The sequence below is a fragment of the Nematostella vectensis genome, chromosome 5 (genome assembly GCF_932526225.1).
Source record: "Nematostella vectensis chromosome 5, jaNemVect1.1, whole genome shotgun sequence".
In the NCBI taxonomy this organism is placed as follows: Eukaryota; Metazoa; Cnidaria; class Anthozoa; order Actiniaria; family Edwardsiidae; genus Nematostella; species Nematostella vectensis.
The window spans coordinates 17805966-17825910 of NC_064038.1; the positions used below are offsets into that span (position 1 = coordinate 17805966).

General features: G+C 49.6%; 1 protein-coding gene and 1 long non-coding RNA gene across 2 annotated transcripts in view; one reads left to right on the forward strand and one right to left on the reverse strand.

Moving 5' to 3' along the window:
• LOC5503093 (sorting nexin-2) overlaps nucleotides 1-4702 on the reverse strand; it is a 48019-nt gene extending 43317 nt beyond the window's left edge. The window contains exons 1-2 of the mRNA XM_048727646.1: nucleotides 4387-4702; nucleotides 2854-2929 (exon numbers count right to left, since the gene is read on the reverse strand). Coding sequence (XP_048583603.1) covers nucleotides 2854-2929; nucleotides 4387-4644 — 334 coding nt within the window. The 5' untranslated portion in view covers nucleotides 4645-4702. The remainder of the gene's footprint in view (nucleotides 1-2853; nucleotides 2930-4386) is intronic.
• A 486-nt stretch (nucleotides 4703-5188) lies between these two features.
• LOC116610659 lies at nucleotides 5189-19506 on the forward strand. The gene is made up of 3 exons (XR_004293370.2): nucleotides 5189-5679; nucleotides 17471-17588; nucleotides 19277-19506. It is a non-coding gene; the product is annotated as an uncharacterized LOC116610659 (long non-coding RNA).
• Nucleotides 19507-19945: the final 439 nt, after the last annotated feature.

Here is a 19945-nt window from a genome sequence, read left to right on the forward strand (position 1 = left end):
GAGTGGAAATAGCAAAGAGCATCAATTGCATAAAAATAGTCAACAGGGAGAAGAAAAAGGAAGAAATATGACTCTTCCTTAAATGTTTGAAAAGAAAATATAATAACAATAATGTGATAAATATATTCAGTACTTTTCTAAAATATCCCCTTTCCCATTATCTTTAGGTTGATAGAAAACTGTTTTCTTTACAGATTTATTATTTAAAAAGCAAAAGTTTGTTTTTAGTTTTATATTATATGAGTATCTTGTTCTAAAAAAACCTATGATTGTGTACTGCTGAATCACATAGTAATGAACTAGTCATTTGCGCCCCCTCCCTTATGGTCCCGCAGAAGTCAGGGGTTAATGTGGGGTTTCAGACCACTTTTTAACTAGAATATGTCAAGAGGGGTGGTGGTATTGACTGTTTTTGACTCTTAACTTGGAAACAGGCTTTTATTAAAGTTTAATCCCCCACCCTTCCCTGGGACCATGGGTGTGGGGGTATCAAATGACTAGTGAATAAGAACATCCTACTGTTCTCTTCAAGACATGATTTTTTCTCATGTCTTCCAGTCTTTAGCATTCATCTTGGCCCTCAGGTAGTTCCTGGTTCATAAAAGAGTGAAAATAATTATTTATTATAATTTTTTTCAAAACAATCTTTTTATCAAGCCATTTATAATCTAACTAAATTTCCACAACTATTTGAAAAACAAAATAAACACATGAGATGCAAGATGCAGACAATAACAACAATACATGTTGAAAATAGGTTTTTTTTATCCTCGGTAAGGAAAATTTCTCTTGTAAGTTGAAAAAGCTGCTGTATCTTCTAAGGATATGTATCTTCTTAGGACTAAGAGCACAGGATATAAAGACAAGAACGGTCTTCTTTAGCAGTATTTGACAAATGCAACACGATATTGGTTAGCCTTTATGAAATATCTCAACACAATCAATCTGCTCTGAAGAAGTCTTATTAAAGACGAATTCCAGTTTTTGTTGTATTGTATTTTATTCAACACAAGCAAGAATATAGACAAAACGAAGAATGTCAAAACAAAACCTGTTATGCTCAAATAATTTGATTACTAAGTTAAGTACTTGCATTCTTAAAGCATACAAAAAGGACAACAAAAAGCCTAATAACTGTCAAATCCTCAATAGACAATACAAATCGTCGTCCGAAACTCACCTTGCATTGTTTTTTTTTTGGTCGCTTTCTTGTGGTTCTGTTCGCTTTTTAATGTGAACTGTTACTTGCTTAAATTTACTAGCTAAAACCAGATAAATCTTGGCGTGAATGAATTTTAGTAGATCTCCTCTAGTTGACTTTATCCTTAAGTCACAAAATTTGAGTCAAAATAAATAATCATCGCATAATCGACAAGAATTTTTTCCCTTGCTCCGTGTTTGTATTTACTCGCCATTTCGGGGCCGAGTGGGGCCTGGGAGTCGGGCGGCTGACTGACTGGCTGGCGAGTGACACCACAGGGTACCCGCGCGATGACCACAAAAACCAAGTCGCATACCTATACCATATTTCTATGCCTATGGGGCTACGCGCGCGGCCTGTGGCCGCGCGCGGCTCCGCTATGATCTAAGGATTGCTGTGTTGCTAAAGCACAGAAATACCACAAAAAGTTTACAGATGATTGATCCAACGATCGAGTGACACAGAAGTCCCTCCAATAACTTGTAAATGCTAGAAATAATTCTCTTTCACGAACCGCAAAATGGCGATTAAAATCCTCTCTTTGACTTGAATACGCAAGGATGAAAAGAAGCCGTGAAAAAGGCCAAGATTTACTAATCAAGATGAAAGTCGCTCTGCAAATCCACCATTTTGTTGTCGATCCCCCAGGATGCTATTTGGCCGCTGTTTCCGTAGACACTTCGGGATAGCTCGAATTGTTGTACCTAACCTTGGTGCCCTATTATCGGACAGCCAAGCAATCATCAAACGATTCAATGTAAATTTGAGCGATCGATGAGCAAACGCGCATTTCGCCGTGCAGTTTGTCCCGCCCGAGATGCCTGTGTTTTGAATCGCTTGCTATGATCTCAAGCTAAAATCTATAGTGAGTTTTGCAAAGTAAATATGTCAACAATTATTGTCTGCAGAATTTTATCAAAATGAAGCATGATTTTTTTATTTTTTTAGAAGAGTTCTGCTGTCCGATAATAGGGCTAGATATCCGATAATAGGGCTTCACAACACGCCTTAGGAACAATTGTTTTCTCCCAAATTTAAGCATTGAATTTTTGTTAAATTGGTCGAATTATTTTGTTTAATAGTCAGTGATTTGTAGCTGTAAAACCTAAGACTCAATTGTGTTTTGTACGCAAGATATTTTAGCGTAAATCTAAAGTGTCCGATAAAAGGTACTATTCATATCCCTAGCTGGACAAATCCAGTTTCAGCCACCTAGAAAAATGTTTTATTGCCTTACTTACCTACAGTACCACATGGAACTAGCTACTGTTTATCAAATTCCATGGACTGCTGATAATTCTTCAGTAAAACAGAGGAAATAATTGATGAACCCCTGCGAGCACTCACTATCATGCAATATCTCTAGTTATGTGGGCAACATTTGTTCTTACTATGTAAGCCCATGAAATTTAAAGGAAATAGAGAAAATTGATAAAAAACTGAAAACCTGGTGTCATTTTGTGTGTCAGTCAAAACATCTAGGGTGTGAAAGGGATAATGTATGCTTATTTAGTCATTTATTTGTTACCCATGAAGAGCTGTGGGTTACAACACATGAATTCTGTTGAGTGCAACCTTATTTTGAAAAAGGTTAATGTACAGTAACAAATCACCAACAACATTATCCTATCTACGCATAATAATTAACCTACCAACTTTTTCAGGGTCTGTGACTTTTATTTCCATGTCAAATGTGTCAGTCTCTTCTTCCTCATATTCTTCCTTTTCCTATGAAGGAGGGAGAAGAAAATCAAGAGTCAAGATTACTAGCCTAAATTTCAGGCCTTTTTATTGTTCCCTATGAAGTATATAATGGGAAGCAAAAAGAGCGCCAGATACAAATACCATATTTTGGGCCCACTGTGATTGGCTAGAAAACAATGGTCTCTAGCAAGCGACACTCTGATTGGCCCTTATTGGCATGTTTAAATTTCATTTTTATTTCTCACTGGAAATATGGATACAGTACCATAGAAGCTGCCTTTTTATTAAGGATATCATTAGTCATATTTATCAATTCTTATGCACCTATCAATGTTAAGCCAGTGGGGGGGAGGTGCGGCAAAGGGTCGGGATTTGTCATTTTTTTCAGTCAAATTCCCTACCCTTCGGCCAAATTTTGGAGCCGAATCTTGAGAGACAACCTAAATCCAAGCTATAATATTTTTGATCAAATAACCCTTGCCAAGGGCGTACTGCAGGAGAAATATTGAAACATTCACACATCTGAGATAAACAAAGTTAATAAGCAATCAAGCATCTGTAGAGTGCACCAGGCTTGATAAAAACATGCCAGTCCGCGGGTCACATGCCAGTCCGCTGGTCACATGCCAGTCCGCGGGTCACATGCCAGTCCGCGGGTCACATGAGTGGGCACTAGATCAATAGATGCCTAGCGCGGGAAAGGATGAGTTCAATAAACTTCACTCACGGGATAAACATGAACATCAAAATCCCTATCTATGGGCCAGTTTAACTGTTTAACCCCCCCTTGCTGCAACCCCCTCCCACTGGTTAAACTTTATAATTTGGTTTGTGCATTTGATTGCGCTACCACGCGATTAACAGATGTACTTTGACAGCAGTTGGAAAAGAGTGGCAGGCATTGCATCCAGTACTTTCGTCAGGCATAGTTTTTATTTTTCGTCTCCAAATTGTGATACTTGGGCTACAAGACTAACCAGCTTTTTAAACTTTTTAAACAATGTGGCATATAATCAATGGCAATTGGTTGACAAATTGTTTGAATAAGTTGAAATTTATTTGCAATCTTAAAGATTTACTCAACAAACATTAATTAATGTGATTGTAGCAAAGACAAATCCCAAAGCTCATAAAGTGCGGAATCGACTTCGGCATAACATGCATTCACCTATCGCCCTCCACGAAACAAATTGTTCAGATTCCTATATTGGCCTTGCAAATCGTAAGCAATTGTCATGACTTAACTCGCTTTACCGGTCTTGGTCTCAATAGATGTGTAAGTTTAATAAAGGTTGACCACGTGATGAGAATTGGACATTTTACGTTTAGTCACTAAAGTCGACACGAGAGTTTCAGTTCCGCCAAATGAACTTGAGAATGCGTTGATTCACTAGAGCTAAAAAAAATACTCCAAAATTTGGCAATCACAGCAGACACAACTCGAGGTCTTGAAATAGATTTATCCTATTATTTGCCTTTACCTCTTGTCTTGGTTTAACAGGCTCGTCTGCTTTGCCAGCGCTTTCCGACTCGGGGATATTGGTGACATTAACTGAGGCGGCAGCTTTCTCTTCGGGTGTAACATCCTCTTTCACGCTTGCCTCCTGATCTTTTTTAGCTCCCTCACCGTCTAGACATATTTCGGTAGTATTTCCAAAGTTGGGTTCGTCATCCTCTAGTTGTGTAGTGTCCGCAGAAGGCTCGTCTTCGAAGAGCGCCGGAGAGTCTTGGTCCGCCATCTTGCTTTGCTCCTGGTACCACAAGGTCACGTGAACGCAGCCCGAAAAGGACCACGGGAGCTCAAGAAGGAGCTTCTACATGCGCAAAAAAACAAGAAACCTTGGGGGAATATTGCCGTTTAATAAGCTTTATGGAAACACCTTGTCTATTTAGTCATCTAATGTACGTGTGTACGGTAAGGGGTTGAGTTGGACTTGTATTTATAGATTTTTATGAAAATAAATTTAGCCAATGCATCTTTTTGTTACAAATTGTGTCAGTTTCGCGAAATCGCGAAAATAAAGTGATCTGGTTTTTACGAAAATAGTAAAATCGCGAAAATAATCGCCATCCCAAAAATCGCGAAATTTTGACGTCGCGAAAATTAGGTGTAATAAGGTAGTTCCTTATTCCTAATTTCCTAGTTCCTAGTTCCTGATTCCTCAGTTTCTAATCGGGGCAGGGGGATCATGGGAAATTCTAAGATGATAAAAACGTGACCACATTTCGCATCTCCCTTGACACATACTAGACACCTGCCAAGTTTGGTTGTCAAACGATGTTATGTTTTCTTCGGACGGACGGACGGACGGACGGACATCTTCCCTGCTAGAAGAGCTTTTTCCTGTTTGTTTTTATCAGTTCACTTATCCGTGTCACGACTTCGCGTGGTGGACAAACGAGTACGCACTGTGGACACAAACAAACGAGAACGCGAAAGAACAGAGACGCGATACGGATAAGTGAACTGATAGAAACAAACAGGAAAAAGCGCTGCTAGCAGGGTAACAGACATCACGTCACGAAAACTCGAGTCGATATGGTTTATACGACTTTTTCTTAGGTGGCTCTTTTGCAAAGTTGCAAAGAGTTTTCCTGCAACGATTCCAGGAAGAATTCGCTGAAAAAGCGAGAGAAACTGGTTGACTCAAAAGCCCGCCACGGCAGTGAGAGCAAAGGCGATTGATGCCCTTCTTCATCAGTCGAACGACTGATTGCAACTCGTATCTAGGATGTCCACCCTTTACTCTATCACGCAGTACCTCAAATACAAGGTATGTTGATTTTAAGGATACTCATTTTCGCTTGACATGCTAAACTTTGCATGGCCCGTTATGCTGTATGCATCAAAGCCCGTCAAAACTACTCTAGACCGAAATCTTTATAAATCTTGCTATGGAAATATATAATCGTCTTGGGCAAGGCTGATATAAATTCGTGTTTACAAACAGAAAATACGTATACGGGGGGGGGGGATGGGGACTTTCATAGACACCGAAACACCCCTCCAGGCCTCCCAGCCCCATTTTAGGCTTGGGAGGTGCGCTGGGCCCCTCCGCTGGGCCCCTCCCGTTTCAGGTTTGAGAGGTGCGGATCGCCCCTCCGAGCCCCCCAGCCCCATTTCAGGCTTGGGAGGTGCGCCGCGCCCCTCTGAGCCCCCCAGCCCCGCCCCATGCAGATGAGGCCCCGCGTAGATTAATAATTGCTAATTATCAATCTATGTCGGGACCACTTGGCGTAGATAAATTATTGGCAATTACTAATCTACGTCGGGACCACTTCGCGTAGATAAATAATTAGCAATGGTTAGCAATCATTAATCTACGGCGGGACTGGGGCTACATGTATGCGCGCGCGCATAGAAACGAGTGGGAACCTTGCAATTAGACCCCCGTCTGTCCTGTAGTATATATATATAAGTATACGTATATATACACATGTGCATAGCATTGGGTTGGGCAGCCACCCTACGGAGCGCGGAAAACGAGGAGGGCCGCCAACCTACGGGGTGTGGAATAACCGTTTTTCGGCCGTAAATTCAAAGCCGCTAGCGTGGCGTTTAAACCTGAGCTTTACTCGAACACCTCGCTCCCGAACTCCTCGCGAATTTCTCGCAGTCTCTTTTTCATCTTTTCGCGCGTTTCCAGGGAGGGCCCTTTCCTGCTTTTTTTCTCACGCGATGCGAGGCCGTGCCGACCTCTGATAGTGGCCTTGAACGCGTAGTATCTCTCTTGTTCCCGAAGTATTAGCCGAAACTCTTCGTCTGAGATATGCCCGTCTTGCAGAGCCTTAGAGACCAGCTCGCTGATCGAGTTTTTCTTACTCTCCGCTAAAACCATCGTGTCTTCATGTTTAGCCACCTTGCTCGTAAGACCCCTAGAGACTACCCCCGCGCCTGCGCCCACGACACCGACCAGCCCAGCGACCCCTGCCAGCGTACCGCCGGTCAGAACCCCTATCCCACTCAAAGAGACCCCTACCTCGGCGCTGGAAAGCGCCCCTGCAGCGATGCCGGATGCCACAGACACAGCATGGGAAACGGCAAAGGCGCGCTTATCCTTTTTCCGCACCTGTCGATGATGCGTTATCTCGTTGTCTAGAACCGCCTGAGTGTCACATATTTTCTGGAGTCGGAAGCTTTGCACGTCGCCGCCGACGCTTGCTGGAACGGCAGGCGTCATGTGCGTACCCTTCGGGGGGCAAACACTGGGAAGCGAGGGGTATATGGCACCACTGCTAACGTCGCTGTTCGCCATGTCTGTTACGTCGGAGCTAGGTTAGCTCTAATACCAGGCGAACAGGCTTGCCCTTAAAGTCCACCCGTCTGCCGTAGTTATCCCTTATCTATATTTGGATACTCGAAACAAACTCAGAGGAAGATGCTGCGACACAAACGGGGGCGTCGGGTCCATAGACGACTTTCTCGTGCGGCCTCCCGCGGGTTTCTAGGCAAGCGAGAACGTTTGATGGCTCGCCTAAGGAGAGGCATTGCGTGCGATGTACGATACCGCAGCAGATGTAGAGGGCCTCTATTTTCGGCAAGGCCACCTTAAGTGCCCCCCCCCAAGGGGAGTGCGAGGCCCCGCTCCCCCAACTGATCGTCTTTAGCCTCCAGGCCAAATTGTGCGCAAAGCTCGGCATTCAGGAACGCAACGCCATTGGACATGAGCGCGATCTTCCCGGTGAGGGGATTCAGCTCTGCGGTCAGAATCTCGCTTTCAGCGCGGTTGATCGTTTCCACGATGGACTCGGCCGTGTGGTGCCCGGCTGGCAGAGTAGCGATGGGCGGGAGGGCGGCTATAGTCGTTATCTGATGCTCCCGCTCGAGATTATACCAGCTGTTAAACAGCGAGCACTGCCGGAGCGCCACGAAGCGTGGGCGCCTTATCGGCCACTCGAAGAAGAGCGTCTGTCCGCCTTCGTGTTTAACAGGACTGAGCATGGATTGGGAAGGCTGGAGGATGCTGAACGAGGAGGCGATTCCCCGGAGGGAGGTGGAAGAGACGAAGAAGAAGGCAACTGCGGCGGGAGCCTCTATAGCCAAGTCAAACACGCAAATCCCGCTTTCGAGCGTCTATGTATAGAGTTCGGCTTGCCGCGTAAGCCGTACTTCCGATGGTAAGGCGGGCGGAACCACGGGCTAGGCGATGTGTTTGTTTTCTACCCGGGGGAGTGGTATCGCAACGTCCACGTGATCCGTGGCTACGACACGGCGGCGGACGAGTAACCGAGCCACCTAATCTGTTTAGCGACGAAGGTGGGACGTACAATAGTGGGAAGCAGGTGGGTTTCATACGCAACGACGACCACGGGGGCGTGCAATATAGCTGGTTTGCGCCTCCCAAAGGTGAGGGGCTGACAAAAGCAGGGCTAAGAAGACTCGATCGCTCGGTCGAGGCGTTCGTCTACGCAGTGCTTAGCGCGCAGGTAAACGTCCGTTCCTCTATCGCGGGGGCCGGTGGGCCAGCCATGGAGGCGCAAGCGGAGTTCACGAAGCTGCTTGAAGACGCGATCATAGAAAACGACATTGCTCAAAGCGTGCAAAGGTACCAGTTAGCCATGCAGGAGGCCAAGGTGAGACTGAGTCTTGCGGTCGCACCAGGAGTGTGGCTGATGCCGAGCGATATGGTGATAAACACGCCAAGCGTCGTGGGCTACAACAATAAACTGCAGAAAGCCACAGACTCCATGACGCCCGGCGCAAACGCGATCAACACCGAGACGAAGCCAGTCGGTGCTCATAACATGGCCGGTGGGCATCCTAGGGTGCAACAGGTGACTGATCCGAGGATCGACCGCGTGCCGTTCCGGCGGCGATGCAAGGCTTTCGCACCTGCGAAAGTGCACGCAGAGGGCGCGGCGCCTGCCCCCTCTTCGCGTATGCATGCTGCGCATAGCATGACTGCCGCAGGAACGGCAAGCGCACCCGGAACTGAGCGAAAAAAGTGGCCACACCGCCCTCAAGGCGGGGTTGTCGGCACTCGCCGTGGCCGCGGCGTATCACTTGTTCCGAAGATTGCCTGCATTCGACGAACCAAGAACGCTGCTACGGCTAGAATGAGCAGCCACGCATTTTCGCCAAGGAATTTCACCGCTTCTCCTGCAGCCTTGAACACGAAGTTCGCGATGCTGCCTACTAGCCAAGGGAGAAGCTCGCCTAGCTTTTTCCCGATAGCCTTAAGCCCGTTGCCGACTCCTCTGGCCGAGGAGAGCGACTTGCCGAGCGACGTCACAATGGCCGCGATCGTCGTCGCTACGGCCAGCCCGATAGCGGTGGCGGTAAAGCCGTACTTTTTGAAGATGGCTTTGATGCGCTCTCTGAGCGGCTTTCGGTTCTCGAGCTCTCGGTTTCCGCGTTCTAGTTCGCCGATCTCGGATAGCCTCTCCTCGTTGCGCTCACGGACCTCTTGGCGGCGACTCTCTGACTTGTTAGGGTCGTCGATGGTCTCCCTGTCTGTGGCTACCACCCCTTGCAGCTCTTGGACTCGTTCTGTGTTCTCCTGGATGACCGCGTCTATCTCTGCCACGGACCCCATCGCCAGCTTGAAGCCTTTCAGCTTTGCAACGTCCTGTCGAACGCCCCCGTTCGCATTGAACAGCTGTCTTGGTTTAGTCCAACCTCCTTTGTTGAGGTTGCGAAGTTGTATTAGCGTCTTTCCCCTCCGGTCTGACTGGAACCGTATCAGATTCTCGTTAAGGTCTGGGTATTTCTTCCTGAGGGACTAGAGACCGAGTCTTGTCGCTGCACCCTCTGTGGTGAACGAGGTTTCGGCGGTCGTTTGCGTCCGGCCCCCCCGCGATGACGTGCTCGTCATTGGGATCGACTCCCAATCGTCGGGGTCAAACGGGATAAGGGGCGTCGTCTCGTCGTCCCCCGCTCCGCGATCGCGGACGCACTCGGCAAGGTATCGTCAATGTCAACGTCAACATCATCCATGATGCGTGCGCATAGCCCATGCTACGCTATATTAGACATGTCTAACAGTCCGCACCATAGCCACGTGGCTTCGTACTTTATCTATATATATAATATATACATAATATATATATAATATACGTAATAAGAATGTAAGTCAGCGATAAACTTGACCCCCAACGAACACCCAGAACTCCTCTGGGGTTGAAAGCCGAGAGAACTGTTCACCGGGTCACTCTCAACCCGTCGACGGCTTCCCCCGGCGAGACGCTATATGTGGCGGTCCCAAAGCTATCGGAAGGCGTCACGCTCGTGCCTGGCTCCTTGAGGGTCTGTTTCGATCTCTCCATCCCAGGCCAAGCAAATAATAACGTCGTGAACAACGTCGGCCGAAATCTCGTGAGCCGCCTGAAAATCACGTTTGCAGGAGAAACGCTCCAGGACACCAACCGCTACGACGTCTTCAAGACGGATGAGGAGCTTTACTTGTCCATGGTCGAGAGAGAGGACCGCCTGGAGCAGGGCATACAGTCAGTAAACATGCGCAAGCTTCGCTCCAAGGCTGGCGATAAAGCGACTAGTAACGCCAAGGAGAACGCTCTAAACGCCGCCCACGGGGCGAAGTACACCATCCCGCTAGACCATTCTCTGCTGACCGACCACGGCGTACTGTACCCAAGGGCGCTCCCCGAGGCGCTGCTCTTCGAGATCACGCTCGCAACTGTTGACCAGGTAGTAGTCGGAAGCGATGCTACCAAATTATCCTACGGCATCAAAAATCTAGAGCTGTAATACGAAAGCCTGAGGGACGACAACCTCGCCCGGTCTGCAGCCGCCGCCTACCAAAACGGCACAACGTTCTTCTACGAGCAAATGAACCTCCACAAGACCTTCGTGATTAGCAAAGGGACGGATAGCATAATCAACGAGAGTGTCAACCTGCCGCGAAGGTCTATGAGTGGTCTGTTGCTCCTCTTTGTGGAGCCATACACGGCAGGGGCTCGCGACTCTGAGAAGTTCGTGTACCCCGACATCAAGAGCGTCCGCGTTACAATCGACGGCATGCCAAACAAGGTTTTCAGCCAGGGACTACGCCCCACGGATTTCTGGAGGGGGGCGAAAAGGCGGTTCGTCCGCCCCTCCCCGGGGGGGCACAGCGGAGCGCCTGCCGCCCCTGCAGTCAGCCCCGAGTCGTTCTATGACGATAACAAGTTTGCTCTGTGGATCGACCTTTGAACGACGGACGACAGTGCTATCCATGGGGGTGGTCTCCGATTGGCCAACACCCGCGACGGTGTGCATCTCGAGATAAAACGCACGGCAAGCGGCCGGGGTACCGTAAACTGTCACGTGTTTGTGGTGGCCGACGCCCAAATGAACCTTATGAACGGACAGCTAGGGTTCATACAATACTGAGCACAGACACCGAAACGCGTTTCTGCGCGAAGCGCTGCGGCAGCGCGGTATGGACCCAAAAACCATCCCATTTAACGCTCTCATCGTGCGCCCGACGTCATGCGGGAAGACCCGATTCATAGTGGACCGGCAGCGTGGCCCTTTCCGGGGCAAGTTTCACTACATCATACTCGTGTGCCCTACCTTTGTCTACAACAAAACATACGACGGCTTCGGCGAGGGCGACAATCGTCTGTTTGTCGTCACACCTGAGGCGGGTCAGATCGACATACTGCTGAGGTTTGTCTCCGCTGTCTTCGAAGGCACTAATACGCTAATCATACTCGACGACTGTGCGGCCTCAAAAGACGTAAAGAGTCGCTCTGACCAGCTCGTCAACTTGGCGTTCAGCGCGCGCCACGTGGGTATCAGCGTGTGGCTGATCACGCAGCAGCTCACCAGCATCACGAAGCCGTTCCGTGAGAACATCGCGGCCTTGGTGGTCTTCTATACGCCGAGCAAGGCGGACATGAAGAGTATCCTGCATGACTACGGCGCGGAGCTCTCAGAAGAGAAGATGAAAGAGTACATGAAGGCCCTCAAGACGAAAAAGTTCTCGAAGTTAGAGTTTTGCTTGCGTCACCCTTATACCATCGCCCTAGTTGAAGGGTAAGCGCAGTAAATCACCGCCCACGTATACGTATACGTATACGTATACGCATTGATCACACCGCCCTCAAGGCACGTTAAACGTACAAACGTGTTGCACCTTAGGCAGGGGTGCATGATGAGCGACGAATACTTCGAGAGTCTTCTTGAGGGGGGCGCCGCCGGCCTCCCGGCCGTCGAGTCGTTGGGCTGCTCGACGCAGCCAGCCGGGACGGCTACCGGAGGTGAGCAAACTGAGATAGCAGACGCGAGGGAGAAACACGCGATTCTCGTAGCTTAGGGGAAGTCGAGAGAAATGGTAGGCAAGGCCCTGACTCACGACGACGTCAAACGCATGAGCGCCAAGGAGGTGAGGAAGTACGAGAAGCGATACGAGACCGCTCTAGCCAGCCGGAATACAGACGCCCTGGCAGACAGCTTTCTGAAGCTTACGACCAAGCTAGTAGGCATGGCGCTGCCGATAGACAGTGTGGTCGATCTTCACAATGACCTAGTGTCCGACTACATCATCAACAACGAGCTCCGCACATTGTGCGGAAGCCTGTCTCTACGCTGCGGTCGTTTGATGGCTTTAGCCGTAGGGGCGTTACACGTAGCACGTCATGTGAACACCAACGGCGCTGACACGCGACCCCCTTAGAGGTCGGAACGGAGGTGTACATCGCCGTAAACGAGAAAGACCTCCAGGACAAGGGCCGACGGCGAGCGACGGACCCGTGGTGTTCAAGCAAGGCATACCCAATACTAAAGAGGGTTATGGAGCCCGGACAGCCAGTGTTGTATTACACGACGTACTCTAAGCACGGCTTTACGCGTTCGCAGTTGCGTAGCGTCACGCCAGCGTGATCAGCCCTTGTGCCTTCTATTGCAGCTAAGGCACAGTCTGACATTCCACTTGTAGTGACCCAGACTGTTGTCCAGCCGGTCGATACTGAAGCATTGGGGATTGCTCTTGGTGTACCCCTGAAGCAGAAGCTGAGTGCCACAGACCGTGCACTTCTTTTCCGCGTCAGCAATCATGCCGAGTACGTGGTCTACCGTCAGAACGTGGTGCGATCCCGTGTACTTTGTGCGACCCTTCTGCCTGTCGTCTATAGCGTATCGCTTGATTCGCGCTATAATGAGCTCTTCACTGGGCGTAGCCTGCAGTCCCGTGGGAACCAAGGCACCGGGGGTGTTATCGGGGGAGATCACGCGGACTATCTGGTCGGCGTGCCGCACGCGGGAGATGCCGGTGTATACAGCATTCGTGATCCAGCCCTCTAAGCTGTGGTCTATGATAAACAGACGTCTTGGAGTCTGGATAGTCTTGCCCTGCACCCGGTGGACGGTTCCCCAGCCCGCGTATTTCCACTCGAGGGGAAGCCCGTTAAGGACCGCGTCGAGAGGAATCTCGACTACCGTGCCTTTGTATGCGTCGACCTTCTCACCCCTATTGCCTGGCACGGGCACTGGCCGCCCTTGCTTGCGATAACGATGCGCGACGCTAGGATCGGGGTCAAGGCGGATGGTTGCTGGCAGTCGGGGGTAGTTTTTCCTGTGGTGCTCTATCAATCGCTGCTGAACAAGAGCCCCCATCTTGTTGGTCGAGCACACCCACATATCGCTTGGGTGGGCCTGCTCGATCGCCGCGTCGAACGCTATCCCATCCCACTCCTCTCGAAACACCTCAAGCTGTTTGGAATCTGGCCGACACCAAATCTGGCCCTTTATGTCGTGGAGCCTGGAGGAGGGCGCGGCAGAGCCGCAGTCGCATGTACTGTACGGCTTTCCGCAGTCTTCACACAGGCAGCGGTAGTCAGACTCGAACCAGCGGATGTTCCCTTGTGCCCACTCCTTGAGCATATCGTGAGGCCCCTCTTTATCTCCCCAGGGCGGGACCTTCCCATAGTCGCCACAACACACTACCTGACACGGCCGCGTGGCGAGATACCCTAGGATGGCGCGTAGCACTTTATTCTGTACCTTACAGCACTCGTCAATGATGATTACTTCTGCGAGACGGTCGAGTTTGTGCCCCAGCTCGGAAGGTCTCCATTCTTCTGTCGGCTTCTCCGCTGGTATGCAGAGGTAGTGGTGGTAGGTTTGAGCCTTCACCGCGAGGCGCGAGTTATTGCGATGGTCGTGGGCGAGGTCGTTCTCGGGGGTGAGCACCACAACGTCGCGGCCGCGGAATATGCTCACCGCCCACTCGGTCTTCCCCGATCCCCCTTGGCCGTCTAGATACATCTTTGCAGAGGCTGCGGCCACTAGATCGCACGGCAGACTCCTCGCAGTGCTTGGCTCCTTGGCCAAGCTCCCCGACTTCTTCGGACCCCAAGCCGCTTCGGGTCGCCACTCGTACCCAGGCTTCTTGTGGCGCCACTCTCCATACCTCGGATTTCGCTCCACGAGCTTTACACCACTGGGCACCGCCTTTGCGTATGTGGCATCTGTGCACACTCGGAGGACGTCTTCGCGAGGGATCCGCCTCAACATGGGTCGCAACGCTATGTTTATGTACGCCAAGACAAAGGCCGTGATATGGTACCATCGTGATCGTCGGACACCGTCTTTGTATTGGATCAGATGAGCCCCGTCGGCATGCTCGAAGTTAAGTAAGTGGTCGGTGCCCGCAAGGAGGTTTGTCAGATACGCGGCTTCTTCAGGGTCGCGGACTACGATCGAGGACTTGTCGCCATGGCGAGCGCACTTGCCTACGAAACGGACAGCGAGATCTCGACCCTCAGGATACTGCGAGTCTTCGACGCAGGGACGGCACGCGATGGAGGGGGGGAACTTGATGGAGCCCTTTTTTCCGACGCTATACAACACCTTCCTTGCTGTGGCCATGACGAGGTCACCCGAGTCTAACAGGTCCTTAAGCTCTGGCGTGGTGATCCAACCCTCGTTTTGTTTCAAGTGCTGCCCTACCCTCCCGGAAGTGTAGGGGTGGCAGGCCTCAGAGAACTCCCACTCGGTCAGCTGAATGGCCCCGGTTAGTTGAAGAACCTCGCTCAATGGCCGTCCCACAACATCCGCGATACGATACACATTTCCCCGAGTCCCACATAACGTTGCCCAGGGCGTCCACGGCTACTAGCTTTACCTCGTGCTTCTTTTCCATTTCAAAGAGGTCTTCTTTGGTGCATCCCGTAGTGGCCAGCTTTTTTGTCAAATCGCTCGAGGATCTTGCCTCGTGTCTTGGTTAGACCGAGGGAGCGCGAGGTGCCGCGATTCCTCAAGAAGTCGGCAACATAACTAACAACACAGTTAGCGAAGGTGTCACCCCCCCCTCGCTCAAACATTGTCCCGGGCTCACCATTTTGCTCAGGTAAAGGGCGAAGCTCGTATCTCACGTAGACGAGGTACTCTCGTCCTTTCTCCCAAATACCCGCATCGATGCCTTCCAGGGCGCCGACTGCGATTCGGTCCCCTCTTTTGACTAATGACCCACCAATCTTGTGCTCTGAGCGCCCTTCCTCCTCTGTGATTGGCGCCAATGGCTCTGCGGGGGCCTTATCAACGACCGTAAAGAGTCTGTAACGCCGGTCGGGGTCTACCATCTCAAGCACCGGTGGCAACACTGCGTTTGCCCTCAGAGACTGTCGCTCGTGCGAGATCCACCACACCGAGCCATCGTCATTAATGTCAGGCCCCCGCATAACCGGCTTTAGAGCAATGACACCTGCTCCACCAAGATCTCGTATCTCCTGGTAAACACCGGCGCTTATTTCTTGGCCCCGAGGAGTGGCATGAGTAGATGGGCGCCGCCGACGAAGAGAGAATAGTACTTCTCGGGGTCTAAGCTCTCTGGGCCCTTTTGTCGCCGTCCCGGCAGCAAAGGGTCGAACTCGCGCCAGACTTCCTCTGTCCACGCTTTCGCCGGTACGAGCGGCTTAAGCAGCTTGTGCTTGACATCGTCGGGGATGTCCTCGTCCAGGATGTTCTGGACCAGCCCTGCTAGTACGGCAGGCGCCTCTTTGTCAGGCATGCTATTGAGAACCTCCTCTTTGTAGGCGTCCATGTTTGGGTATGCCTTGTGCCACCCAGTCCCTAACTACCCGTATCACAGCCGGCGGGACTAGTGTTTGGGTATGCCTTGTGCCACCCAGTCTCTAACTGCCCGTATTACAGCCGGCGGGACGAGTGTTTGGATATGCCTGTGCCACCCAGTCTCTAATTGCCCGTATCACAGCCGGTGGGACGAGTGTTTGGGTATGCCTTGTGCCACCCAGTCTCTAATTGCCCGTATCACAGCCGGCGGGACGAGTGTTTGGGTATGCCTTGTGCCACCCAGTCTCTAATTGCCCGTATCACAGCCGGCGGGACTAGTGTTTGGGTATGCCTTGTGCCACCCAGTTTCTAATTGCCCGTATCACAGCCGTCGGGACGAGTGTTTCGGTATGCCTTGTGCCACCCAGTCTCTAATTGCCCGTATCACAGCCTGCGGGACGAGTGTTTGGGTACGCCTTGTGCCACCCAGTCTCTAATTGCCCGTATCACAGCCGGTGGGACGAGTGTTTGGGTATGCCCGGTGCCACCCAGTCTGTAATTGCCCGTATCGCGGGCTGCGGTGTCAGACAGGACGAGTGCGAACCGTTCCCGAGCGCGCCTCTCGGTGCCGCGCATCCTCTGCCCTACACGATTCGCTCCGCAGGGGCGACACAACCGCGTCTCCGACTGCGTTCCTATGCCGTAGATCCTGCACGGCACGGGGAGGGGGCTGCCCTTACGGAGCCTTTGGAGGTGCACCTTGCAGTAGGTGTCCATGCACCTCTGGCCGCACGTGTCTGCATGGCCGACCTTTAACCACCCGCAGTAATCTTTTCCGCACTTCATCCTTCGAATGCTCGGTATACTACAGGACAGACGGGGGTCTAATTGCAAGGTTCCCACTCGTTTCTATGAAAGGCCCCAGTCCCGCCGTAGATTAATGATTGCTAACCATTGCTAATTATTTATCTACGCGAAGTGGTCCCGACGTAGATTAGTAATTGCCAATTATTTATCTACGCGAAGTGGTCCCGACGTAGATTGATAATTAGCAATTATTAATCTACGCGGGGCCTCATCTGCATGGGGCGGGGTGTATTCGCCTACGAGATCGCCTCTCGTCTTAATACTCAGTAAAGCTCTCCGCGTCGCTACGTTGTTGCCATGCATTGGGCCAGATGTTTTAGATATCTATGATGGGTTGCCGTTTGAATCCGAAGCCGATCAGAAGGATATCGATAAGGTTTTAAAGTTATTAGAGGCATACTGCATCGGCGAAACTAATGAAACCTACGAACGGTATGTGTTCAATAAAAAAGAGCAAGATCAAGGTGAGTCTTTTGATTCATACTTGACATGTTTGCGCTCTCTAGCCAAAACATGTAATCTTGGCGAGCTGAAAGATGGTTTGATCCGGGACAAAATCGTCCTGGGGATCAACGATAATTCCACTAGAAAGAAGCTATTAGCCGAGAGTAAACTTACTCTAGAGAAGTGCATTAACATCTGCAGGGCTAACGAAACTACCGCTAAGCTAAGAAGGGTTTTGTTGCTTTTCTTTAATCTGGCGTGCGATGGGTCATTGAATATCTGGACGTATTTGTCTTCAGGTAGAACATTAACTGTCGCGCCACAATCTCTTAGTGTGACACATGTAATACATACCAAGCGGAGCAAGGCAAAGAACCAATGATCTGCCACGAGATACCATCCCGACCATGGGAAAAGGTAGGGATAGATATGTTTGAACTTGACAATAAAGACTTTCTTGTCAGTGTTGACTATTACTCAAGTTTCTTTGAAGTTGACCGGTTGACCTCTAAGACTGCAAAAGAAGTAATCGGAAAAATTAAAGCGCACTTCGCAAAGCACGGTATACCAGACCAAGTAATCACTGGTAATGGTCAACGATTTGCATCGGGCCATTTTCTAGAGTTTTCAAACCACTACAGCTTCGAGCATGTTACAAGTTCTCCGACTTACGCTTAATCTAATGGCAAAGTAGAAAATGCCGTTGAAATAGCCAAGAAGCTGATGAGGAAAGCTTTCGAAGCAAAGAATGACCCCTACATGGCTCTGCTCGACTGGAGAAATACTCCATCAGAATGTCTTAACTCATCGCCAGTGCAGAGAATCTTTGGTCGGAGAACCAAAACACTGTTGCCAACGTCGACTCGACTGCTTAACCCTAAGATTCCAGATAATGTCGAGGGCAGAAGGCAGAAGGCTAAGCAAAGCTACTATTATAACTGGTGATGATGTGCGTATAGAGCCACCAAGAGGAATTGGCAGAGGAAAAGCCTGGACTAAAGCACACGTGGAAAGAAAGGTGGACATAAGATCGTACAATGTACGCACTGAGGATGGCAGAGTGTTCCGCAGAAACAGACGGCATCTTCGCCGAACTCAAGAGGATATGAAGCCTCCAACGGATGAACCGTTACAACCACCGCAAGAGCGACTTATGCCTTCTTCTCCACCACAAGGGCTACCGCAGTCACAAACAAGCGAGACCCCAAGGGAGGTACAACAGGAGCAGCCTCCAGCAACGCAAGAGACAGCAAGTGCCCCTGTCGTCACGCGAAGTGGAAGGGTTGTGAAGCCTCCCGTTCGATTCCAGTAACTGTCATTTAGAACTTTGAACGTTTTTTATTTGTATATAGCATTTATTCGAGTTTTGTTATGGAGAGGGAGATGTGACGTTAATTGCAATACTACTCCCATTGATTGCGTGATTAATTGTGTGATTAAGCTGAGACAATCATGTTGTAATAGGACCCGGAGTTCGGGGTGCAGGAGCACACAGATTAAAACAGTAAAAGGAGCTCAGAAATAACCTAAACCTTTAGTTCTATTTCTTGCCTTGTAAAGTCTCCTACGACAACGTTACATTAGTAGCAGTGCATCCAGGCGTGTTGTCGGAGTGTGTACTGTTGCCCTTCTTATAATAATATCTCATTAACTTTAGTAGCAGTGCATCCAGACGTTTCGTCGGAGTGTGTACTGTTGCATCAACCCTTATTTTAATAATATCTCATTCACTTTAGTAGCAGTGCGTCCAGACCTGCTGTCGGAGTGTGCACTGTTGCAATAACCCTCATAATAACATCTCATTCACTTTAGTAACAGTGCATCCAGACGTGCCGTTGGAGTGTGCACTGTTGCATTAATCTCTTCTTATAATAATAGCTTATTCCCTTTATTTGCAGTACATCCAGACGTGTCGTCGGAGTGTGTGCTGTTTCATTTACCCTTTTATAATATCTCATTCACTTTAGTAGCAGTGCATCCAGACGTGCCGTCGGAGTGTGCACTGTTGCATTAGCCCTTCTTATATTATCTCATTCACATTGGTAGTGAATGGTAGTGAATGAGAGTTCATTGTAATTTAAAGGCATTTTGTTATCTTTTTACAGCTTTATCCAAGCAAAAGCCCAAATGCGCAGATGAGCTGTATCGTGCTGAGGACTTCGTTACATTTCGCTTAGCCGCATTTTGTTCGATGTGCCTGAGATGCTAATGCTGCCCTGAGTTCAAATATCCATATTACATAGACACTTATTTTCTTGTATAGTGGAAAGCTGAGCAGGTGTACTCATAGCCCGCTTGAACGGGCTTGCATTACAGCTATTGGCTGAAAATGAAAGTTTGTGTGTATGATTCTTTTTCGGGGTCGGTATCCATCTCATCGCGCGCTCTGATTGTCTCTCGCGTGAGGTCCCTTATCTTACGATCCGGACCGCGCGCGGTAAACTAAATAGCCGTAGCTCGGTCAGTAATTTCAAGACCTGGTAACAAATAAGTGATGTTTTATAAACGATCAAACTATAATGCTGCATTTTTTTTTCGCTGGGGTTTCAACGTTTGCGGTAGCTGTGGTTCTTGTTTTTGCGAGAATATTATATGAAATCGAAAATTCTCTACGACTACAGGTGTTGGCCAATCACCCCCCCCCCCCCGAACCACTCCTCTCATGATGCTATCAGCGTATAAAGATCGTATCAAATCTTTATCCTCCAAGCCTATTTCAATGTGAGATTTGTTTGTGTGTCGTGACGAATTTGTCGTGCTATAACGTGCTGGTA